General features: G+C 38.2%; 1 protein-coding gene across 1 annotated transcript in view; it reads right to left on the reverse strand.

Moving 5' to 3' along the window:
* Window positions 1-27,701, reverse strand: part of KLF12 (KLF transcription factor 12) — a 432,660-nt gene that overhangs the window by 277,107 nt on the left and 127,852 nt on the right. Inside the window, exon 3 of the mRNA XM_047080662.1 lies at window positions 16,135-16,198. Within this exon, the coding sequence (XP_046936618.1) occupies window positions 16,135-16,167 (33 nt within the window). The 5' untranslated portion in view covers window positions 16,168-16,198. The remainder of the gene's footprint in view (window positions 1-16,134; window positions 16,199-27,701) is intronic.

Raw genomic sequence — 27,701 nt, forward strand, 5'->3', positions numbered from 1 at the left:
TTAGGACACAGAGGTATATAAAGGAAAGATCCAATGAATAGTCCAGGGAGAAGGCGGCCAAGTATGAGTCAAGAAAAAAGGCCTCAGGAGAAATCAACTCCATCACACCTTATATGGGACTTCTAGCCCCCAGAGAAGAAAACACATTTCTGTTAAGGCCACTCAGTCTGTGCTATTTTGTTATGGCAGCTGTGGAAATCTAACAGGATCCTTACACCAATAAATTGGAGAAAAGAGAACTTTCATGTACTGTCAGTGGGACTTTGAGTTGGTACTGCCACCATGGAAAACAGTATGGAGGTTCCTCAAAAAATTAAAAATAGAAATACAATATGATGCATTAATTCCACTACTGAGTATGTACCCAATGAAAATGAAAACATTAATTCGAAAAGATGTATGCTAACCCGTGTTTACTGCAGCATTATTTACAATAGCCAAGATATGCAAGCAACCTAAGTGTCCATTGATAGATGAATGGATAAGATGTGGTATACGTACACAATGGAAAACTGTGCTGCCATAAAAAGGAGGAGATCCTGCCATTTGAGACAACATGAATGGACCTAGAGGGTACTACACTAAGTGAAATAATTCAGACTGAGAAAGACCCTATGACTTCACTCACATGCGGGGATAAAAAGAATAAACAAAAAGCAGAATTAGACCTATAAATGTAGAGAACAAACTGATGGTTGCCAGAAGCAGGGAGGTGACAGGATGGGCAAAATGGGTGAAGGGGAGAGGGAGATACTGGCTTCCAGTTATGGAATAAGTCACAGGAATAAAAGACACAGCACAAGGAATACAGTCCATGATACTGCAACAGTAATATACAGGGCCTGCACGTGTCGTGAGCATAACAATAACGTACTGAGTTATTGAATCACTATGTTGTACACCTCAACCTAATGTCACTTTGTGTGTCAACGACACTTTTTCTAAAAAAAAAAAAAAAAAAAAAAAAAAGTAACAAAATAAATATCAAAAAGGTGGAAAGAATAGAAATTCCTACTGCTAGAGAAGGGATAAAGTATGGTACATATTTTTTTTTTGAAGTAAAAAGAATCACTTTACTCAAATTTGAAGCTTTCATGATTTTTTCTTAAAATCTGGTGAAACTAATAAAACCTAGTGTTTTGGGTGTACATGTAAGAATATATATATATATATATGTATATATATGTATACGCATATATATGTAATATACAGCATATACACATTTTTGTAGGGATTTATAAATCCTGGAGGAAGAAGAAATTAACATTTTCTCAAGGTATAAAGCGAAATTATTTTGGACCCTTGGAAAACTGTGTAACAAGGCTGCTGCCGAAGTCTCCATCACTGTTATTATTTCTCCTCAATCCAGGAATACCGAAGGTAGACCCAGGAAAGGAGGGAAGAAAGGCACCAGCTAGTCTTCCTTTTCCCTTCCTTGGTGGGCAATCAGTCATCTCTACTTGCTACACTTTTTACAGTTGCCTTCCAAACCCAGGATGTGGGCCTATCAAAATACATGTAAAGCCCCTGGTATAGGCATGACCTAGAAATGTGCAAAACTCTTCAACTGACAATGCTTCTGTATCATTCATATTAGAAATAGAGCCAGGGATGAAAATAATTCCCAGACTTTTGCCTTTTAGCTTCTTATAAGCCAGGTTTGGAAGGTGTGGTTGACTAAGGAAAAGACTGATGTCTTCGGTTTGCAAGCTTAAGATAAAATTCTTTTCAGCTGTGGAAATCAGTAATCTCACCAGTATGCATGCATGACTATCGAAACCGAAAATTTTGCATAGCATAAGCAAATTACAAAAGAACATAAATAGTACGTCACTACTTACACGCTGTTCCAAAACAAACAAAAGTAAACACTATATAGCTCATCGACATATACTTAATAATTGATAAAAAGCAAAGAAATTATAGTACAAAATTCAGGATCATGTTCATATCTAAGACTAAAACGAGTCTTTAAACATAGGGAACATTCTATTTCTCAAGTTGGGTTTCTCTTCATTACATGTCTTATAAAATATATCGATTACGTATATTCTTTTATATCTATCAAATACTTAATAACTTCAAGAAAGTATCTACACTTACTTTTTCAACTAGAAAAAATTCTAAGTGATTAAATAAGAATTTTCAAAATCACTGATTATGAAAAAAATTGACACAGTTGGCTAGAATTTGCTTTATTAAGACTATATAGTCATCCTATAACACAAGCAATTGTTTTAACACAAGAATTGAAACTTACTGAAAGCATAAGAAGTAGAGGGTAGAAGAGAAATCCTCAGAACACTCAACTAACCAAACTAAAAGAAAAAAAGGTGCATTATCCAACAAATGGGCTATGTTGCTAGCTGCCTCAAGATAAAAGTAGACTAATAATCACAAATATATTTAGTACAGAGGAGTAATATTTTTGTATTTTTATATTTAACCATAGCCTAAGCAGTGAATTCAGAATATCTCTACCATAACATCAGTGTGATTACGAAAATCCTTCTCTTGCCATTTTCCAGTCTGTAAACCAGACCTTTTCCTCGGCCACCACTGACTAGAAAAGTCAACCGTAATTAGAGACATGTTTCAGGTTTCGTGTGACCCATTTCTCAATTTTTCAGGATCCCCTCTGTCTTTCTCTTCCATCACACATGATCACAACTCTAACACTTTCTTCAAAGAAGGAAAAAAGTATCAGAGAAATCCATTCTCATGTTCCCTCTCACATTCTTTCTTCGGTTCTCATGCACACTCCACCCATCCGTTTATTTAGACATTCACTAAAAAGATATGTACCTGGTACCTTTGGCTTTAAATTCAGAAATGGGCAAAAGTACTTGCTTCAACTGGATTTTTGAACCTGTGAATTGCAAATAACCATGTTCCCTTTCTGCCTTTCTTTCTCCCAAACCTCCCAGTCCATAATGGGCTAGGTAACCTTGAGCAAGTAACTTCATTTTTACTGATCTTTTTCCTCCTATGCGTTATCCACTTGAATGAGATAATTCTTATAGTACTGTCCAACTCCAAATTTCTACATTTCCAAGATATATGTTTGAGGTTTTCAGCATTACTTAAGAAGAAAAGCTAAAAGGAAGCTGCTGTTGATGCCAACAATATTATCATCTCCTTGAAGTACAGCCATGCCACCCTGGACTACTTAACAAGACTGAGATGACAGAAGAAGAATGACAATGAGCTAGCCCACTGGTCCCACCTCCCACCTGGTCTTGCTCTCACCCGGCCAACATTATTTCAATGTGGAAAGAACAACTGCTGGGGCTCTAGCTGTACCTCGATTCGACAGTTAAAGGCAAAGTACGGTTGAGATTCAATTTCTCACTCATAAAGCATTAGAGACTTTTCCACTATAATTAAATTCCTGCGTTACAACCACATGCATGGTTTCCAGCAGAACAAAAAACAAACAGCTTTTGTATAATTGATTAGAACCGGGGAAAAGGAGTTTGTCTCCCTCTCAGCCACAACAGAAATCTCATAGCCTTTTATGCCTCTTTGCCTCCCCTGGATTATGTGCGCCCAACTGGCCAGCAGTGGGCTGCACAAGTGCCAAAGTGCATGCCAGCTCCACCCGCAAATATCTGACTGATATCCCAATTTTCTTCAAACTCTGTGCGGAGAGAGGAGAGGTAAGGTGGGGCTGTGGTAATTATCCAGTTAGACAAGTGAGCATTTAAGATGCATTCAAGTCCTGGTGTGGAACCAGAACTTAGAAATGTAAATCTATCATTTAATTGCCTAAAAGAAAAAAAAAAAAAAAGTGTTGCTTCCCTTCCTATACCTGCAATCAGTCTCTTTTCTTCCCAAGCAGACAGCTTCACAAGGACCATCTCTACAATCATCTCCCTACTGGGGCCGTTCACTTTAAGCGGCACTTTTAGAAATGATGTACAAATAAATGTTACAATACAGAGTTTAGACTGATGCAGCCTTCCTACTAACTGCTGCGCAACCTTCCGTAAGTCCCTCAGCATTTCAGAGACAGATAAATGCTGTCACAGTCACCAATAAGAAATCTGGCCAGCAGCCACACTCCCACCTCTTTCTACCACTTTATCTGTCTTAGGATGAGGGTATGATGGGGAAGAAAGGGATTGCCAAGCACAAATATGATACATTCTACAGGTAACATTTTCTGTCCTTCCTATCTATAGTTTGGCAACATTAATCCCCAGAAGTGGTCGCCACTGGAAAAAACAGAGGCTACAATGGAAATAACCAGGTAAAATATCTTCATTCATAGGATCCTGATGTTTAAGAAATAGGAATTACATTTGCAATTCAGTGTAAAAGTAATCGAATGATTAAATTAAAATTTTTAAGTTAAAATTCAGAAAAATCTAGCAAGCGTCTACCCATAAACTAGAATCAATCTCTCCCTCCTTCTCTCTGTCTCTCTCTCTCTCTCTCTCACACACACACACACACACACACACACACACACACACACACACACGGCATACATGTGTAAATATAAACTGGTCTATCCCCACAAGTAACTGAACTTTTTTCAGCAATCTAATCGTTCTTATTCTCTGTTTAGAATTCTACTTCTGAATTCGCTCAAAGTCACAAAATAGAGTCAGAGCCTTTCTGGGGTTATAGATGAAGTTCTAGGAATTTAAGGCAGGTCGTTTTCAAAAGCTTTTCTTTTTCTCTCTGAATCCAATCAGAGGCTAGTTCTCTACTTTCACTCACTTCATCAACTGCTCCTTTATTGTACAGGATTTGCTAGTCCTGTGCTGGGGCTCAACACAGACCTCCAGGAAATCTCACCAGGATATGAGAGGTGACAGGTGGGATGGAAACCACTTGCCAGGCCAGCTCTGTGGCGGAGAAGCTGCCTGGGGCACCACCAGCTTGCCTGTACTTCGGAAATGGCAGGCTGCAGCCCTTTGCCCTCCAACAACCCACACTGTATCTCCCTCCTGTATTATTAGTGCCTCCTGGTCTGAATTAACGCCTGCCTCCTTATTAACCGTCCCCAGACATGGTGACCGCCAGCTACTGCCCCCCCCCCCCCCCCACCTAGCCTCTAACCTACCACTGTACCTGGTATTTTTCATTCATACACTGAATACCAACTTTTCGTATCACTCACACTCGCAATCTTGCTCCAACCTTCGGTACGTGGATAAGCCCTCGATGTCAAGACAACTCACATGTTTCTACCAGGCAGACAAATAAATCAGCCCCCTGCCCCTTTTTTCTTATGCTATGTTTTATCTTTCCTGCGCTCTCCACTGCAGCTCCCTGCAGCCTCAGGGCCCTGGCCTGAGCCCAATCAGTCTATCGCATTATAGACAGACGGTCAAAATCAAGCAGAGTCTCAGCCACTAGTGACACTAACAACTGTGTCAAGGACCACACAAGGCCACAATTGATCCTGCACTCTTTCACCAGATGAGTGAATCTGGAGAACAGTGAGCCCGGGCAGGTGGTTTTCCAGAGCAGATGAGCCTTCTCTGCGTGGGCCTTCATCTCCATGACAAGGCTGCATCCCAGGGACAGGGCTTCAGGTCCTCAGACGGAACCAGCAGGATCACAACGAGTGCAGAACTCAAGAGGTGTATGATCTATGATCTCCAGGTGGAGGGCAGGTGAGGAAGGAGACCAGCATGTGAGAAGGGAGAGAAGCAATGGGAGACAGCGGATTGAATGGCCACAACTTAGCTGAGCTCGACGGGCACTTCCCAGCACTGCCTTCCCCCCAAGATGCCCCAGCCCCTGGGTTATCAGGACGGCCTGCTGAGACACAGAAGGGAGAAGTGCAGCGGCAGTCACATCCAGTTCACACGCAGAAGGTCAATACCGAGCTCCAGATGCAGGCACAACTCACACACACGGTCGCTGGTGTGCTGCCGCACCTTGCGGGTCCAGGGCAAGTCTGCCCATATTGCCGCAGCTCCCGCAAGATCTCTCCATCAGCTCATCTGATTACCAGGCCATGATGTGTGTAACTTGGGGTGGGGTGCCAGCTTCTCCTCCAGTCTGCAGCATCCCCAAGGTTGGAAGCTTGTCCACAGTGAAGAATCTACATGGGGTCTGCTCATCCTCCAGTGTGCCCTCACTCTCCTGCTCATCCTTCCTTCCTGCCCTGCAGACTCCAGGTCTATCACCAAATATACAGAAGCAACAGCAACCATATACATCATGCTTAACTAGTTGCTACAACTGGATGAGGTCAAATCCAGATGCTAAATCCCATATTCTGTACCATTCCCATGGCCCCATTTCCCTGATCAAACCATGACTGATACCGAATTTGGTACCAGAACTAATTCAGGAAAACAAAGCATGCTGAATGTTAACAATCAATGGACTTCCAAATTGGAATCTCTGTGAGTTCTACTTCCATTCGGCTGTAAGGTATCCTGACGGACTAAATTATGTATAAGACAAAGAACTGCACTCATTGTAGAGTCAATAATTATTCATGATTTTATTAAACAAAAGTCCCTTTAGAGAAGAGTGAGAAATTAATTCTTAGCTAACATCAGCTTAGGGGAGGGAAAAGAGGTTACTTTTTTTTTTAATGTACATATGTTGATAATATAAAATTAACCACATAGATATTACACTTCCATAAATGCTTTTAATAATCAATTGCTATGTTGCTTTAATACTATAACGTTCTCATTAAATCAACACTGCTTAACTAAAATGGTCATGTTTAAAAGATGCTCATATCATTTTTATGATCACTCTTGAAATTTTCTGGTAAAATATATCATATAATGACTTTGATAATGTACTCTAAATAGGATGACATAAAGCTGAGCAGAAGAATGACTATAATCGAGTGTCCAGAGAATGAAAATGTGTGAGCAAGAAGTGAAAGCATGAAAGCAGATGAGTCAAGAGAGAGACAGAGGAGAAGTAAAGAGAAAATTATTTGGACACAAAAATGAGCTTCAACAGATTCTAGCCGAAATATTTAATGACATCACTGAATATCACATTTACCATGAACTGCAAGAGGAAATTGTACAGGGCACTTCTATGCTCAGCCAAAGAAAAGAAAATATACTTCGTATTTACTGTGAATTTTTTTTAAATATAAGATTGTAACTTTTTCTTGGTTGCGCCTATTTCCTCCAGTCAACGTGACACTGTCATTCAAGGCCAAACGTCGCTTCATGTGCGAACCCATCCATGGCCCACATCAACTCTCTGTTTCATGAGATATATTATAGCATTAATCACATCAAATTGTAGTAACTTATTCTGCCTGTCCCTGAGATGACGAAGACTTGAGGTCAGAATCTAAATTTAATTTGAATGTGCAGCCCTGTGTCTAGCAAATAATAAATGCTAAATATAGGTCTGCTGGATTAATCACACTGCAGGATAGGTGCGATGATTAATTTTGTTCAACCTGACTGGGCCACAGGGTGCCCACGTTAAACATGATTTCTAGTGTGTCTGTAAGGGTGTTTCTGGATGAGATCAGCGTTTGAATCGGTGAATTTAGTAAGTAGCCTGCCCTCCCCAATGTGGGTGGGTATCACCCAATCGGTTGAGGACCCAGAGAGGACCAAAAAGTGAAGGAAGAGACGAGCCAGTCCTTGCACGCTTAAGCAAGGACATCAGCCTTCAGTCTTTGGACCTGGATTTTTATACCATTGGCTCCCCTGCTTCTCAGGTCCTTGGACTCAGACTGGAATTGTACACTGGGTTTCCAGGGTCTCCAGCTTATGGATGGCAGATCATGGGACTTCTCCGTCTCCATAATCACACGAGTCAATTCCTTATAATAAATCATATATATCATCCAGGATATATACACCTCCTGTTGGTTCTGTTTCTCTGGAGAACCCTGATTAATAGGAGAGGAGGTGTTGGCATTCTATGCATGAACCAACCACCACAGCATATCCAATGTCTTCAGGAATTTTATTTCCTCCAAGAAAAAGCCCAATGTATCTATTCCTTACCAACAGAGAGGAATAATTTGGAAGTCCTCAGTCAAACCCCAAAACCAGAAGCTGACAATATTAAGTAGGACACCCAGTACCCCCCAGTGTGCTGCTACATCCCAACAGATCTTCAGTCAAAGGAACAAATATATACAAATACTGGCCTGAGTAGCAAATTTTCCGAAATACAATTAACATGGCTTAAAATAATAAAAATAGCCATTTTAATGGGCACTTAGTAATTGCCAAGCAATATGCAAACACATTTAACCTTCTCATTTAACCCTCACAAGAATTTTCTCCTTTAGCCTTCACAACCAGTTTGCAGAGAAGGCATGACCATCATCATTTCCACATCACAGACAGGACAATCAAGAATAGAAGCCAGGTGAATCCCTGACACAGCCACAGTGAAAAACCAGGAGGCTTGAGGACACAGCCAAGCTCTTAAACTCTACGGCATCTAACTATTACTTACTGATGGGGCGCCTGGGTGGCTCAGTCATTTAAGCGGCCAGCTTCGGCTCAGGTCATGATCTCATGGTTCCTGGGTTCGAACCCCGCATTGGGCTCTGTGCTGACAGCTTGGAGCCTGGAGCCTGCTTCGGATTCTGTGTCTCCCTCTCTCTCTGCCCCTCTCCCACTCATTGTGTGTGTCTCTCTCTCAAAAATAAATAAACGTTAAAAAATAAAAATAAAAAATAAACGATTACTTACTAGAAACAGCAATGTTAAGGATTTTTTATACCCTTCCTTTAACACTCACTGAAAAATTTTAAAGCAAATTTAGAAAAAATGAAAAAAGAAACTCCACCTTCTGTGAGAGCAAAAACAGTCAGAAACCCAGACTGACAAATAAAGCACAGCTATCAAAGACTGTGAAATCTGGGAGGCTCCTGGGAGCTGACAGACACCTCCTCAGACCTCGAGCAAAACAGAGAATTTCCTAAAGGTAAAAATCACAGTTATAAGAACGGCCTATCCAGTGAAAGTAGAGACAGTCGTACTAAAAGAGCAAATATACAGACAGCATTATTTTTTTTCCACCAAGTCCAGCTCGGTCACGAAGTGAGTCCACTTGAAATGGAAAGGCAGTCAGGAGCCTTTATCTCAAGAGTCCTTTACTGTACGATGGAAACAGGGACGACTCTGGAAATGACAGCTTTATTTAAAGAGTATATGAAATAACAAAGTCAAGTCAAAGATCTGGACTCCTCTGGCTCATACCCAAACTATTGGTGACCTTGCCCATGACACTACCTGCAACAGTAGCAAATACTGGCCCCATTCAAAGATGGGTAATGACCACAGGCCACAAGGGAACTGTGCATAAAAGCAGCAAATGTCAAAAGCAAAAGAGAAATATAAGTAAAAAGCCAGTGAAGGACAAACATCAACAGGAGGAATTACCCAAGGAAACAGATGAAGAATTTGGACAAATAACATTCCATGAAATTAAAAAAAAAAAAAAAAAGTTCAAGAAGAAGTACAAGGGTTAGAATGATAAAATACAACTAAAACAGATGAAAATCAGCTGATAGCTATAAAATGCTAAGAGATGATACTATAGAGATGCTGTTTAAAAAGCCACCTCGGGAACTAAACATTAATGAAGAATTTGAACGCATTATAAGAAGAAAGGATCCTGGGAAAACACAGTAAGTGAAATCAAAAATTAAAGATGAAGAGGTGCCTAGGAGGCTCAGTCAATTGAACATCTCACTCTTGATTTTGGCTCAGGTCATGGTCTCGGGGATCGCACCCCACATCAGGCTCTGCACTGACTGTGCGGAGTCTGCTTGGGGTTCTCTCTCTCCCTCTCTCTTTCTGCCCCTCCCTGCCTCTCTCTCTCTCTCTCAAAATAAATAAATAAACTATAATATCTATCTATCTATATATATACACACACACACACATATATATATTTTTTAATATAAAGTTAAAGATGAAAACTACAGATATGAAAAACCAAGGAGAAACATTTTATGTATTTTCAGGATTACTAAAGAGGAGAACAAAACAAAAAGCAAATATATTTTAAATATAATTTAAAAATCTGAAGATATAAAAAGAGACTGTTTCTCAGAGTTTAATGGCAGGATCCAGGAAAAACCGACACAGAATCATAAAAGCTAAGACAAAATCGATGAAGTTACTGAACTTTCCAGCAAACTAAAAATAGTCCATAGACGTCTGAACAAAACCAAAACAAGAACAAGATGTCAGTTTGCTCCAGTCTTCACGGTGACACCAAATGCCAGATAGAAATGTTTCCATATTTCTGAGAAAAATAAGAATTAAGACTAAATGGCTTTGATTGATAATTATGGTTCATAATCCCTAATAATAAAGAAATAAATGGTAATAACCTTAATCTTAAAAGGGTGACAAGAGGAGAGAAAAAGGGTGTAGAAAGTAATGTCATCAATTCTCCCATTTTTTTCCTAGCAAAAAGTCAAACGATGCTATTTAAAGTTAAATACAGTCATTTAAAAAAAAAAAAAAAACCCAGAACCGAAAGGGGTTTTATCCCCTTAACTTTTTTGTTAATTGAAGCACAGCTGACATACATATTAGCTTCAGGTGTACAACATATTGATCAGACAATTCCATTCTATTCATTACTCAGTGCTCACCGTGATAAGCATAGTTAACACCTGTCGCTATGTAATGTTATTAAAATATTATTGTCTATATTCCCTGTACTGTACTTTTCATCTCCATGACTTACTTATAACTGGAAGTTTGTACCTCTTAATCCCCGTCATCTATTTCACTCATCCCCCCCCTCAACCACCTTTCCTCCAGCAAGCACCAGTTTGTTCTCTATATTTAAGAGTCTAGAGGTGCCTGGGTGGCTCAGCTGATTAAGCTTCTGACTCTTGATTTCGGCTCAGGTCATGATCCCAGGGCATGGAATCAAGTCCTGTATGAGCACAGAGCCTACTTAAGATTCTCTCTCCCTCTGCCCCTAATCCTTCCCCTGCTTGTGCAAGCGTGTGTGCGCTCTCTCAATAAAATTTTTTTTAAAAAGTTCGTCAAGTGATAGCATCACATTGGTGAAAGGACACTATTTTGAAATTAATAAGTTCCTTCAGTTTAGGTTCAGTTTCTATGGTGCAGTCACTCTGGAAAATAGTGTGGAAGTTCCTCAAAAAAATTAAAAATAGTTCTATGCTATGACCCAGCAATAGCACTGCTAGGAATTTACCCAAGGGATACAGGAGTGCTGACACCTAGGGGCACTTGTACCCCAATGTTTATAGTAGCCAAATTTCAACAATAGCCGAATTTCAACAATAGCCAAAACAAAGTAGCCACTTTCAACAATAGCCAAATGGTGGAAAGAGCCTAAATGTCCATCAACTGACAAATGGATAAAGAAGATGTGGTTTATATATACAATGGAATACTACTTGGCAATGAGAAAGAATGAAATCTGGCCATTTGTAGCAACGTGGATGGAACTGTAGAGTGTTATGTTAAGTGAAATAAATCAGGCAGAGAAAGACAAATATCATGTTTTCACTCTTATGTGAATCTTGAGAAACTTAATAGAGGACCAGGGGGGAGAGGAAGGGGAAAAAAAAAAGTTAGAGAAGGAAGGAGGCAAACCATAAGAGACTCTTGAATACTGAGAACAAACTGAGGGTTGATGGGGGGTGGGGGGAGAGGGGAAAGTGGGTGATGGCCATCAAGGGCATTTATTGGGATGAGCACTGGGTGTTGTATGGAAACCAATTTGACAATAAATTATATATATGTATATATATACACATATATATGTGTGTATATATATATACACACAATAAATAAATTCAGTTTCTATTTCTTCTACTATATTGGAAGCAGACTGAAAAAATAACTCATTAGAAAGGCCAAGAATAAATACCATATTTTTTGTAAAACCATCTCTTGTATTTACTTTTACTTGTATATATGCACACAGAGAAGTAAATAATGTTCGCCATATGTTAAAAGGTATGAGGCAAGGAGGTGATGGGGCTCTGCCTGCTTTAATGTTTTAAACATGAGCAATGCATCATCTTTTCAAATCATAAAGCCATTATTCTACTTCAATAATTGCATGATATTTCTCCCATCCTTGTATATCATTCATTTTGTTCTCATTTCCCAGATAAGAGAAATTAAACATGCAAAGGTGAAAGGATTTGATGAAACAGTGACCCAATTCAGGATGATATTTTAATAAATATGTGATATACCTAATAGTTTTGATCATTATCAAATCTACTGATTTGGCTCAATAAGAGGAAGAACTTGTAATTATATATGTCTGGAAATAGATTAACTGCTTCATACAGTAGGAAATTCCAAAGTGTGCTCAATGTGAGGTTGAAGTAACCAACCAACTCTTCTAGAAGGTGATCACACATCAGTCACACGTTAAGAGTTAGTGAGCTTTGAGGGCACTTCAGTTCTGAAAATGTTTGCCTTTGTGGTGTGATGTCATACAACAAAGCTGTGAACCTCTGTCTTCTGCTACAGAAATTATAGTATCAGTATCACACTCACATTTACAACTCTATCCTTTAAATCATTTTCACGAATATGTCATACTTAGGTACCCCCCATAACAACTCTTGACATAGGACACGTGTTCTTAGTTCCAGAATGCAGTTGAGAAAATTAAAATTCAGAAAGATGTCACTGGTCCATGATCATACACACAGATCACTGCAGAGCCAAGACTTGTTTTTCTTTGTTTTGTTTATTTTATTCCACGTTTATTGCCCAGGCAGCCACTCTACATACAAGTAGAGGAGCCACATGTTTACATTTACATTACCTGGAGCTTTCTGAGCAACTATGCCTACTTAGTTCAACAGGGAATAAAGACTAGGTTGCTGCTATCTCTTCTATCCTGTGTGAGGAAAGAGCCTCGGAACGTCACAGAAAAGAAATTTAAAACAACCACGCTACATACGCCCATCACTATGTTATAAACTTCTTTTTTTGTAGGAAATTAAAGCTTTCTCAGAAAAGCTTGCTATTGTCCTCACAGTTTCCAAATATAAGAAGTAAAAGTCATCCACTACAAATGCTGGATGGTTTAAGCAGCTGTTCATCAGAGGTAGGCACAGAGCAAAAGTTTTACTGTGAACTCTGATGAGCTGGGCTAACGTATATGCATGCGTGTTTTGGACACCTGCTCTACACCAGCAGCTGAGAAGCACTTGGTAAACATATTGAAGCGGCTGGAAAACAAATGGAGCAGTGCCAGGTTTGTGGAGATGGGTCCACAAACAAGCCACCTCATTCACAAGGACAGCAACTGCTGAAATACATTCAAGAGCACATATACCATATTTTATGCCAAAATACTGGTGAGCAGGAAATAATGGAGGATGAGATCTTTTCTGAATTTATTTGAAGTTTAATAATGACAGATGGTAAGGGGACAAAATCAAGTGCAATGGAACTGAATAAAAGAACTAAAAACTGAGTAAAGGAAAAAACTTCATGCAAATATATCTATTTTCTGAGGAAAGAGAAGATCTTCATCTGTTCCTGGATAATAAAACTCTCGGTGTGGCCACAAAAGGAATTCTACAAATGCTATTTAGGCATTTAAATATTAGAACCTAGGCAGAAAGGCACAACATGATATTCTGTGGCTCTTGGCAAGATTTTATCACCACTGGCAAACCAGAAATGTACTATATAGTTTTAAGAGCCACATTCAAATCTCTTTTCAATTATTAGACAGTGGCGATGTTTCTTCCACTGCTGACATTTTAAAACTTCCTCTTGATAGTGACCTTGTCAATACACCTAAAGTATATAAAAATTTTCAAACTCTGCAATTTTCTCCCAGAATCAGACTTTGTTAAAACTAACAGCATCCAATTTAAGCAGGCTTAAAAAGAAGCACCAATGTATTCTCCGTTCTAAGGCATCTGTAACTGAAAATACAGATCAAAAATATGAAAAACAGTAATAAGAAAAAAAATAATCCTTGGGGCACCTGGGTGGCTTAGTAGGCAAGTGTCTGTCTGGCTCTTGATTTCAGCCCAGGTCATGATCTCACAGTTTTGTGAGTTTGAGCCCCGCATAGGCTCTGCACTGACAGCTCAGAGGCTGCTTGAGATTCTCCCTCTTTCTCTGCCCCTCCCTTGCTTGCATTCTGTCTCTCTCAAAATAAATAAATAAACTTAAAAAAAAAAAGAATTCTTTGTGACAAACACATTAAGTGAAATACTCATTGCTCCCTCCCCTATACAGACTTTTGAATAAGACTTTTATAAGCTAAGAGGCACAATCATTTAGAATGAATCACATAAGTTATAGTCAATCAAGATGATATTTTCAGAGTTTATCCTCAGGGTAAGTAGAAACACAATGATTCTCTTTGCCATCATCTTTAGTTGTCATAAAATTAGTTACAGAACAATGACACTGTCAAAATGTATAAACTCACAAAGTTAATACTGATCCATTCAAACATAAAAATTTAATAACCATCAAATGAAAACATAAAGTGATAGGATATCAACATCATATAAAAGGGATAAATACATCTGGCATGATAATGAGTGAAGAAGGTTTCCATGTTTACATAGGGATGAGACAGGACAATTTAAATTTACTACCTCTGTCCCACTGGTCTTAAGGAGCACATAATATTAACTTTACAAATGGAATTATCAATGGTGTGCTGGTGTTAGTTGATGCCCAGCTCAAGAGTACCAATTGTTAGGGGCGCCTGGGTGGCTCAGTTGGTCAGGCAGCTGACTTCAGCTCAGGGCATGAATCTCACGGTCTGTGAGTTTGAGCCCCTTGTCGGGCTCTGTGCTGACAGCTCAGAGCCTGGAGCCTGCTTTGGATTCTGTGTCTCCCTCTCTCTCTGCTCCTCCCCTGCTTGTGCTCTATCTCTCTCTGTCTCTCAAAAATAAATAAATGTTAAAAAAACATTTTTTAAAAAAAGAGTACCAATTGTTAAATTTTAAGGATCCTTGCAGGCTGGTTACTAAATCATTGAAACCAGCCACAATGGGAATTGACAAGCACTACAGATTGGACCTCCACACCCCACCACCCAGAGCCCCTTTAACAGAACCTCACTGATCCACAAAGAAATAAATACACAGTACGATTAATTCTCACAAAGTAAATTCTCCCATGTAGGCAATACTAGGGTCAAGAAAAAGAACATCACCATAAAATCAGAAGTCTCCCTTGTATCATCCGTGAATCAATACTCCCTTTGGTGTCTGCAAATCTTCCAGATACAAATACTAGAAAGGAGCAATTTTAGCAACGACGAGGGAAGAAGGGAACATTAAACGAAACATAGAACCTGGAAAATCATTTGGAAGCAACTGTGAGGGTAGGCTGGCAGAAAAAGACATGGCATGATGTACACAGACTTGACAAGAGCAGGAGCCATGGAGAAAGGAAAATATGAAACTGCAGGTGTTGTGCAGCTATCCAAGGGTTATGAGACACGTTTCTGTGTACCAAACCTGTTCAGTATAAAAACCTTATGAAATGGAGATCACTGAACATACTGTACTTTTCTTTGTATCACCTATGATTTTTATATTATAACTAGCATGAAGTCTGAGAAAAGCTCAAATAAATGCCACACAAAAAGTGATGGCCAGCAGCTGATTACTGCTGAAATTCACAAGATTTTTTCTTTCCCCTCTAGTTTAGTGTGGCACCTGTCTGTAAGGAACCAAAGTGAGAAGACTTTCCTAATCATCCCCCTCCTCTGAGCAAAGCTGACGGGCTGGCAAGAGGACAACATCTGACAGCAATCAATACTATGCCACATGGTGCTGGTATCAGGATTACACTCGTAGGAACCAATGTATGTTACAGAGACTCTGGCTTCTTTGGTTTTTCTCTGTCCCAGTGAGGAGTTGTATTCAGTGGTCCTCCGTTTCTTAATATTCATCAACAAGCTGACTCTCTCATTCCAGCTTAAGTCCTAGAAACTGATGACAGCCACACTTGCACAAAAGAGGGTTGCCTCCTTACAAAGGTCTTAATATTTAAGGGTTTAAAAATTAAAAATTACACTTTACAGACAGATGTACGGATCAGAGTATTGACCTCTGTCTCCTACACAGACGCAGAAGTGCTCTAATGAGAATCACTGCCCCAAAGTAATGTGCAACAGAAGATTTTCACCAGTTAGAAAATGTGACCAACCAACCTTTATTGTTTTCCTCTTCATATGGGTATTCATTCATCCATTTGTCTCCAGAGTCACATTGATCCTGCAAGAAGAACACAGAAACAAATCATGAGAGTCAGTTCCACATGTTGAGGACATCCTTCCACTGGGGGTGAAACACTTATTCCGCAATTCTTTACACTCTTGATTAGTGAATGACATCATGAAACCATAAGTGAAGAATATTTTTGTCTTTAGTTGTCTTCTGCTTCCTCTTTACCAGCCATGTAAAGGGCAAAGTGGAGAGACGAGGGGATAGGAGCGGGACCTCCAACTATGACAGCTGCTGGGCACAAGATAATGAAGATCTGGATAAAGATAAGAAAGGAAGGGAAGAAAAAGAAAGGGAGGTAACAGAGACAGAAAGGTGAGGAGAAAATGGCAGGAACTGGTTTAAAAGCAAATTTAATATATGAAAGAAGTCACAAATACTCCCCACTGGAGTACTTTGCTCCCTTATTCTTAGCAATCAAGAGATTTCTAAAGTAATGCTGTTTTCCAGAGGAAATGATCTTTTTTTTTTTTCCTCTTTACAGTTGGTATAAATATGCAGCATAATTAATATGAATACTTTCTGGTGCCTTCATGTTGGTTAATACCCAAGTAACTTTTTAAAAACTGATCTGATACATGCTGCTTCTTAAAAGCTCCCATACCCCCAGGATCATGTGGATCTCACCTAATACAATTCAGTATTGCTGGATTAGAAGGTTCTGATTACAATAAACCGTTTGCGCCACTTGGATGTATCTTGAAAGTCCTATTTATTTTCACTCAGCATTATGTAACGTGCTTCAGAATTTCCATTTCATGAGGCAAATTTTCACTGGCATTCCGTTAAGCCAGCTTAGTAGGCATAGTTGACTTTTTTTTTTCTTCATTTGGAATTATACTCAAGAGGGGCCACGCCTTCCTGTTCTTACCTGCACCCATTCCGTGCCGGTGTGTAATCAGTGTAGCCCTGGGCCAAGCTTCCTTTGCATGTGATTCCGTACATTTGAACAGAAAAGGGGTTCACTCACTCATAGGGCCTTAAATGAAATGTAGCACAACTCTATGGGCTTGGTCTGTAAGGGGACTGGCCTTTAATTTTACTCCAGTTTTAAATCAATCAATCAATCAATCAATTTCTCTCCCGCCATCCGCTCTCTTCCTCCCCACTTCTGTGTGTGTGCTTATATTTATATTTATATAAAAAGATATATGTCTCATGTCTCAAAATGCATCTTCTCATATATACTACAGCTTTTACTACTAGAAATGCTACTAAAAAGCAATAAAAATGCAATATTTTAACATTACAGTGTCAAACTAGAAAAATTCTCTTGAAATTCAGAGTGTCTAATTCTTCTATCTTACATTATGAAATCATAATATGGTATCCCTGGAAAGAATTAAAAAGTCATCCATAGCACCATGTTCTTATCAAACACGTCTTGTTCTTTCTAGTCTTCAAAACAGATCTAACTCAATCAGTCCCTACTTAGCAGAAAGTATCAGGTACGTCAAAAACTTACATTCAATCTTACATTCCAGTTTTGTAATTTGTTTTCCCATACTTTGATATATACTCTGGCTATTTTCACATGATACCCACCTTACTAATGATCAATCCAAAATTCGTAATACTCCACTGTAGGGATAACTTACTCCCTAGTGTTTGTCTAATAATTTATGATTCCGTACTACTACGGATAACACTTAAACATCCTCCTGCATAAATCTTGCATATGCTGGGGCCTCCGCAAGACTGAATGTTGCCTTTAAGCAACTAGAAAGGACGCCCTCTCTGGGCAGACACAGAAGGACTCTGGGACACGGACAGGCTTTCTTCAGCAGGGAGGGCCTGGCAAGGACAGCCCAGGGTAGGTTGTCACCAGCACTCACCCCTCAGCCAGGCACCCTCAGCCTACACTCCTGTGCATGGCTGCTCTAGTCTGCACCTTTCATTACTGCCTTACAATATACTTCTACAAGTATAATTACTGGATCAAAATAATAGAAACTGTCCCCCCCCAATTTTCAAACTATCTTTTTTAAAGTAGACTATACCAATTTACATTCCCAACAGAAGAAGCAGCACATGCTAACATAGCACCATTCCCATCTTTATTTCCTGAAACACAGCACACTCCCTGGCACGTTCCAGGGAATCGGTAAACGCCTGTCAAGTGAGCAAGTGAGGGTAATAATGACTCATGGAAGAAAAATAAAGTAAACCCCTCTATCAATCATGTGGATTTTTCTTAGCCAAGTAACTAGGGCCTTCACTATATAATTTGTATTTTTAGTTAACATTAATCTGGTGACTTAAAGAAACAGTAAATTATGTGAACTATACATAACACACTATCCCACATTTTGACAGCATTTTCGGATTTACAAAGTAGCCCAGTGATGTAATTTGTACTAAAGGCAGTTCTGTGACTTGAGTACGTGGACTATTTTCAGATCCATTTGACAATGACGATCAGAGATTAATTTTGCACCCAAGGTAACTAGCTAGATAATGTCAGGGTCCTTACAAAACTCCTTATTTCCACATCTCAGCAGGCCTCTTTGTGGTTTATCTTTGCAACCCCCTACAACTTACATGTAGACCTACGTTTGAAATGTGAGGAGATCCCGGTAGAATGCTAAGCTTAGTTTTCTGTTTAATCCAAGCTCCTCAAAGAGTGCGCAAGCTCATCTCTTGCACTGTAGCTCCCACCTCACACCCCTATAGTCACCTCTGTCATCCACTGGCCATTTGACCTGAAACAATTCATCCAACCTCTCTGAGCCCCCATTCCCTTCTCTGCAGAAGCAATGCTAACCATAAAGCCTGTTCTATCTACCCCATCTACCTCAACTGAAGCAATGTCTGTACAGCCATCTGTGTTGTCATCCACGTAAGAAATACCACTCTTCAATCAATGGCCCAGATATTGAACAAGAAAACAACAGGATTTCCCAAAATTGAGACCACGAAATAGACAGAGGACTCTCTCTTTTACTCATGCTCAGGCGCCTTTGGGTTGTTCTCCAAACCCCTTCAAAATCAAGCCATGATATAAAATGGGGAAATGGCACATTTCCAACAACAGTTAATATCTCATCAATTTCCCAACTAAAAGATCACTTTAACTCTGCCAAATAGGTTTGTAAATATATCCAGTAAGTCTTCTCAAAGCACAGAAGTTTTTAAAGGCCACTGTCCTCATCAAAAATTCATCACACATGGTTTCGGTCCTTAACTTTCCTAGCTTCAAAAATGATTCTCCATTGTCGGGTGAAGAAGCAGAAAAGAGCTGGTAACTTACTTCAATACAAAAAAAAAAAAAAAAGAGAGAAAGAAGAAAAGACACAGAATATTACATTTTGGAAAAAAAGTTTAGATTTACTTTTAAAAACAAATACTGCTGCCTATAGTATTAGTAAATATTCATCTATGAATGGTGAGTCTGGAGAAACTGTAGCAAAAGAGAATGATTTTCTAAATTGTTACTTTCTAACTCTTGTTTTCTTCCCTAAAATTTCCTAAAAGGAATTCTAAGCTTCCTTTGTAACTCAAAGGAAGGACCCTGGACAACAGAAACGGCCAGAATGAAAGTGGATGCGACCCAACTTAATGAAAAAGGAGTTACACTTCAGAATAATGACCTCCGGGTACAGGCATTATATTACCCAGTAGTAACAGGCCGCTAGCTCTTCATCACATCTTAAACGATCTATTAGGTTCTCAATCTTAAAAGGTTAGTGTTTAATACATTCTAAATACTTCAGGACCCATAAGTACACTTGTTGCTAGTTCCTCTGAAAATCCCTTTACGTATCTTTAAGTAGAGACAGAGAAACAAGTTTCGAAGGTGTTTATGGACGCCTGACTTGTCAGGGTATTTCACTTTCTGCCCCAAGGTAATTTAGTTGCTCTGTTTCAAGCAAATTGAATTCTGGTAATGGTACTGCGATCCCATCTGGAATTCTGTCTTCTAGATTCAGTTTTACAAATCACTGCTTCATTAGCTGTGATCTTGTGTTTTCAAGGGCTGATTAAAAAAAAAAAAAAAAAGTCAAGTAATAAGGTTTATATACATATTCACGTAACTTTTAAAGCCGATTAGGGAACCCGACAGGCAGGCTTGGTGCATTTAAGTTGAAGGTATTACGTAACCGATCCATCCTGGCCTTCCTGTGCATCAAGGTTTTTGATATATAAGTTGCCTTTTTTCATTTAAAGTTATTTCTGTTTTATCTGCTGCAGTGAGTTATCTTGGGAACTAAAAATATTTGAAGGTTAATCTAAATATTTCTGGAGATAAATGCAAATCTAAGTGCTACGTTTTCATAGCTATTTTGACTTAAAATGAAAAGAGATGCTGAAGACACAAAGCAGGGAGCTTGTTGCTAGGTGACAGGTGACATCTACCGTATCTTCTGAACTTGTACAGCATGAGACATCTTACTGCTGAGAAAAGACACACAGATTTCTGTGGCACAAACATCATTTTCTATATGGAAGCAAACTCGTGTTCAGATATTCTTTAACATAGGCTGTAAGGAGTCAGCAATTTATGTCTATATGCATATCCAATTTTAGAGATGCCTCTCAGCACAAATAGGAAAACAGTTCTTTATTTTCCACTTGGGGTATATGGTTTTACCTTCTAAATAACGTCTACATAGGAAATACATATAATTTTCATGATTTGTAATTAAAGAGTGATCGTTATTTTTTGTACCTCACTTTATGCATTTTCAAACTTTTAATAGAAATCACCTCAACTAGGATAGGTGGAGTCCACAGAGAAAGCATTATTTCTATAATAAGTAATCCAATTTCCATTAAGTTTATTAATGGAAAATTAAGAGCAGCATAGCAAAGACCTGATGAATTAAAAAAGAAAACACAAAAAACTTCAATGTAGATTATTTCCTGGGTATATTTTACAATTACACACCTACTTTCTACAGTTACCTCCCTTCCCTGAGCACAAAGTTCCACCCCTGTTCATTGACTCATCAGGCAATTCAAGTGACGATATGCAGACATCAAGAACTCTTCTATACCCAGAATTTCAGGATCTCACAAGAATAAACGGCATGCTCTACTCCATCTGAGAAAGGTTGTGTGCTGCCGTGGAAGGATCCAAATACGAACCCAGACAGAATCAACACCAGCGCTAGCACTTGGCAAAAATGTGCCTTAGGGCAAGCTGCTTAACTTTCATATGCCCCTGTTCCTCATTTGTTCAAGTTATATCATAAAATCTCCTTTTTTAGGGGACAGGGGCTACCAACATTGAAAACAAGAATGGATACAATGTATACACCAGAAAATCTGGCACAAGCTTGTCACTCAACAGATGTCCATACCATCCCTATCCCTTATACTTACAGTCAAGCACCCAATGGTCAAGGAACAATGAACAATGGTCAAGGAACAATGACCTACTGGAATCCAAGTTACACTTCCTCGATACCACTGTCAACCACAGTTGTGCGTTTTCTACAGGAAGGTCCTGGGAATACACACGAGACAGAATCTCCACACTAGGCTCTCACAATACAGTGTCTCCAATTCATCAATTAAGAGAATTCAGTGATGTAACTGCTAATAGAAATAGGAGAAAGGGCATCTGAGGTCCTTAATAACCTAAATTCAATAATAATCCCTCTGGAATTCTATTAGTTACATAGAAATCAACTGAAAATTCTCCGCTTTTAAAATTGTTCTTCTCTGTTTCCAGCTTTATGTTTCTCTGATTATGCTTCCCGCCCAAGAATGTTTCACTATCAACAAGAACAGACAATACAGAAAGAGCAAACTTTAAGAATTAAGGTCCCACTTGGAGGAAGGTATGCCTCAAAGCTTGAGCAATCATTTAAGAACAGAGTTCACTGAATAAACAGCCCATTTTCAGAAGGAAGAGGTAAAGCAAAAAGCACACTGACGTGGAAATTACTCTTTTAATCTGTTTTCGGTTTCCACTACACCGCATCATTCTATGCAGAGAACAAATAAACCTTTAAAAGAAAGTAACCATAGCAAATGAATTAAGCATTTCTTTTACATATATTGTGCTCAATAGAATGGTTTGAAAAGTAATTTGTGCTATGCTCATATTCAAGCGTAATTGTCATTTTATCGGGACTGCACAGTCAAAAATCTGATTTGTATTGTAAAGGACTGACAAGATGATTAAATTTTGTCTTCATATGTCTAATTTACGTGATTTAGACTGCAACGCAAATATGAGCATGTGCAATTTGTACTTGCACATCAAACCACGACAGAGAACACACCACTCTGCCAAAAGTAACTTGGCCACACACATTTGCATTCCCATACGAAGAACACGGACAACCTTCTCTTAATCCTTTCTCTCAGGATCCTTTCTATCACGCTAAACATATACTAAAATCCCCGGAGTTTTTAAGGGGCTGGTGGGAGAAATGAAATAATAGGGTGCCAGTTCACTTCCCAACATTTTATGGAAGTATAATGTGGTTGTGTGATGTATACATAAAAAAGCAAGCTGACAATTTTGAAAACAAATGAAAAGAACATCATGATAAACACATATTTGGTACCAATTAATAATGCATAATTCACACAAGCCTAAGAATTTCTCTACTATTTCACTTCAGTGGGTGTTGTCTGACCACAACAAGGCATATATATTATGGGGTCATTACAAATTTTAGACACTAAGGATCTCTGACAGAGGCGAGAAAAATAAGTTGCCTTATTCAGTATGCAGTATACATATTTGGCTTTCCTATTAATTATTGCCTTCTATGTTTAACTTGCCAATACTAAGCAAGATAAATTCCATTCAAATGCATAGTAAACAGTTTGCTTAGGGAGTACATTTATTTTCTAGTCCATCACAACAATAGTTGATTAAAATATGTTGCTCTTATCCAGTTTTGAATTAATTCATGTGAAATAAAACAAATATTTATTAAATTGTGGGGAAAACATTCCATCAAACTGTAAAACCTGAATAGAAAAACAAATGGCACACATTTAATTACAGTTGACATTTAAATGAAATTTGCAATCTCAAAATATTTAACAATAATTAGAAAATATCAGACTTGAGATATTTTTAGGGTGCTTTTATGTGTAATCTCTCCAAATATCTGAACCCAGAGGAATTTAAGATATGCAGATTTTAAAACAGGATGTGAAAGACGGATCAAAGAACTTAATAGATCTGTGCTACTGACATTTTGATACAGTGATACAGAAACACGAGGATTTATTTGGTATTTTTAATGAATGTCTTACAGGTCTTGCCGTGTGCCTTACTGAACAAGAGTTCTGTCCAGCTGAACTCATCAATCCAGTTTGTGCATTCAGATATCACAATCATTACCCTACATAGCTCATAATCCGGTCCACCACAGATAGCTAGCTGTCATAATAAATACATTATCAATTAGTATTTCTCAATGATGACCAAATTAGTAAACCGTCAAGTGGACTGCATAACCATATGCTTCTCTCATGACTAAATAATAACAGAAAATCAAAATACTATTTGTAGAGAATGACACGATATATTAGGTTGATCGCTGTTTACAAGGTTCAAAGACTCCTTTAAAACCTGAAAAATACTGAAATTGGAAATCAACACAAATCTAATCCAAGTAATTGCTAGCAGATGATGAAGGTCCACTGACTTTTAATAGTAATTTCTATTACTATATATATATATATATATATATATATATATAGTATATATACGTACAACGTATACTGTATATATATATATGTACAACATACATATACCATATATATAAATATAATTCCGTTATTAATTCATCCACAAATTGCCTGTATGCCACAGTACCTGATTTAGAGGAGCTCACAGAAAACAAAGGTGTGACAAATATAAGTAAAATAATTATAACAATGATAGCTACCAGCCACTGAATATTTACCATATGTTTAACACTGACTAGGTGCTTTTATTATTTAATAAATTCATGTATAAAGCATATGACCTAGGGTTTAATTCCCATGTTTTACAATAAAAATAACTGTGATCAAAGTCCATACTCTCTAACCTGTATCAAGTCACCTCCTGAGGAACCCCACAGCAGCTTTGAGGAAAGAACGACGTATCCTGGGAAGTTGAGGGAGCCCACTGAGACTTCACAGAGGATAAAACAAAGTTGAGTCTTGAAAAGTGGGAAAGCAGAGACATACCAGGGAAAGGGGAGGTACTGGGAATTAGTACATTTCAATCTGAGTTTCGGGACACTCCTATGGGGGAACATCCTAGAAACTGGCGTATCTACACGAGCCAGCCCAGGCTACCTAAAGAGGGGCTCTAATATGGAAAAGAAGCCTGTCATTTGGAAAGATTTACTTCAAGTAAATAATAAAAACAATCCTGCAAGTGTGACTTCTTGTGTCTCAGGGAGGCTGTCTTACAGTGTAAAGGGAATTATATGATGTATGCTAAATCAGGAACACTAAAGCGATTTCAAGAACGTAATGCTACAAAAAATGACACTAAAAGATTTTTCTCATGAACTTTGTTATGTTCTGTGATTGAAGGTATTTCTAAACATCTCCAACACTCATAAATAAAACATTTCAAAATATTTATTCAATTATGAATCCATGAAAATATGCCCACAGAGAGTAAACACACGTGTGTGTGCATGTGTGCAGACACACACAGAGCCAAGCACTAGTTAAAAACTCTGACTGGAGAAATATTCCTGAAGTGGATGGAAGTTACATAGTTTATCTTTTTAAAAAAAACACTCCAGAAAATTTAAATGATTTTGAAAAATAATGGTGTAGCAGCCAAGGAGTATCAAAAGCATTTTGAAAAATACTCTCGAAACAAAAGTTGGCCACATGCAGCCTTAAAACCTATTTGGAGACATACATAAAACTAAAACACTAAAATCAGGATTAGCCCTATAAGTAAATAATATATGGATTAACCTCCATTCTAACTTTTAAGAAATGTTCACAAGTGAAACAACTATCAAATAATTATCATGAGTATGCAGGTTCCCTGCTCACCTGTATTTCCCCAATATGCATGGAGAATGTATTTAATTTAAATACAGTATCATTCAAAAAAACATCTGGGGCACCCAGGTGGCTCAGTCAGTTAAGCTTCTGACTTCAGTTCAGGTCATGATCTCATGGTACATGAGTTCGAGCTCTACATCGGGCTCTGCACTGAGAGTGTAGAGCCTGCTTAGGATTCTCTCCCTATCTCCCTCTGCCCCTCCCCCACTTGCATATGCACACGCTCTCTCCCCCTCTCTTGCTCTCTCTCTCTCTCAAAATAAATAAATAAAACTTTAAAAAATCCTCTGATTTTTTAAAAGACAGTCCTTTAAATACTCTAACTTTACTCCCAAAGGTGGCTAACTACATCTTGGGAAATACAATGAGGGAAAGCTGCTGGCCAAAGAACTGAATTCAAATTGTTCTCTGAGTACAATGGTATTAATTCTCAGTAGTAGAGGAAGAGAAGGAGGAGGAGGTGGAGGAGAAAGAATGGTTATAGCATCAGCAAGCACACTGATTTCCACATGCTAGGAACTGTTCTAACTTCTAACTACTCTATTTGTATATTCCTCACACCCTTGTGAGGTAGGTGGTATTATTGTCCTCATTTTACAGATGTGGTAACACACAAGCTAAGTAATCTGCTTACTAAGCAGCAGATTCAGGATTTTAAAATAAGCAGTTAAGATTTAGTCTTCATAATTTTAAATATTATGCTATGATGGTTCTTATAAACTTGGTATTATCCTGCATGCAATGGCATCTCTGTTTGTGGAAAATAAATAAGCAAGCCAACTGAAACAAGATAGTTTTGCTATTTTCCTCTTAAACAGATTAAAATGAGTATTTCTGAATTAAAAGCACAATCTCAAAGCCTTTTCCAATCAAAGAAAGGGAAAATATATTCCAAATCTGATTGTCATTTTAAATCTTGCCCAATACGCCAATAAAGCCAATGTTTTCAAAGGTTTTTCGCCTAATTAAAAAATAACACGTTCATTAACTCATCTAAGTTTTTGGAGATTTTAAGATTTTAGAATTTTTGTACACTCTTCTACATGAAACCGAAGATTATTGAATGGAATGAAAATCCTTTCTTCCTCTTCCTCACCAGAGATACCTAAATATATGCAAAGATACAAAAGAAACTTAACTTTTCACATCAGAAATAACCTGTGTTTTTGATAATGTATCCAATGTAAAATAGCCCCCTCTGACAATGCATTTCAAAGAAGTATTTCTGACCTGTGTCGGAGTCTGCTACCTCAAACAGCTATTAAAATACTTAATTTGAAAGATTAATTTATCCTAATCTTGGCTAAATATGCTTCCATCAGCTCAAGGTCCTTAAATGCAACTAAACACATTAGTTTCTTTTCTGATTCTGAAGATATTAAACATAACCTAATACTGAACAATCTCAATAAATTAACCAAATAACAAAAAGCTTACGCTCATACATAAAGCTAAGCAGAAATAAATCATGCTTTTCAACAGTTCATTTTCTAAAATACCATTAATATAACAAATAAATTTTATATTAATATATAATATAAAGTCCCTACATAATCATATGTACTGTTATTAATTCCCTCATTTATATAATAAATATTCTTTTCAATCACTAGCGATTCAGAAATGAAAAAGCCCTCACATATCATATATGTTAAAACTAAAAAAAAAGTCTGGAGGCGGCCTGCTGCTATTTGAGAAACCACGGAGCCTGCTAAAAAAGCACTGGTAAATCTGGGGAACGGGAGATACCAGGTGTTGTGGTTTGACACCTACTTCATCTCTGCAAAAGCTCATGATATGGAGGATGAAAATAATTACATTTTGTTCGTGAGAACCAAGGAAATGACAACTTGCTAGTAATCAAGAATAGGGTTAAAATGAAGTACACACACAAATCTGTAGTTCAACTTTAATTTGCAAACAGCATTCAACCGGCACTCACCTAAACGAACACAAGGGTCACACAAGAGACCTTTCTGGATGCCAATCTTTGTCTGAAACATACTCATTTCCTTCAACTTGAAGGTTGCTGATTGCTTACTTCCATAATAGCATTTCTTTGATTTTCACTCATAACTCTCCAGTTTCAATATGCTTCAACTTTCAGGTTCACAAAATGCTTTATGACACACAGAGGATAGTTTTCTTCCAAAATTCTCCCTGGTTTTAAGATGATGTGCTTTCCTTTGTTTGATCTCTGAGGAAGTTCCAACGACCAGAGACTCAATTATTATTCCCAAATGAATATCTCTAAACCTAATTTCCCACCAAAATGTGACTCTTTTTTCCACATAGGTATCACTGAATAATCTAACAAACACTTAGGTTCTTAGGATTTTTATCCAGATATTCTTATCATGTCTGGAATGGTGAGAGACACTAGAGATTTGCAGCCAAAATAGCTCCCTTACGCACAATTGGTTTACCATCTTAACCACAGGCAGAAAGCCTCACTTACTAGCACCCAATATGGAAGTCATTATTCTTTCTCCCCTTCAAA

This window comes from Lynx rufus, unplaced genomic scaffold (genome assembly GCF_022079265.1).
Source record: "Lynx rufus isolate CCGP_SWC_20201006 ecotype Redwood Valley unplaced genomic scaffold, mLynRuf1.p SCAF_1, whole genome shotgun sequence".
In the NCBI taxonomy this organism is placed as follows: Eukaryota; Metazoa; Chordata; class Mammalia; order Carnivora; family Felidae; genus Lynx; species Lynx rufus.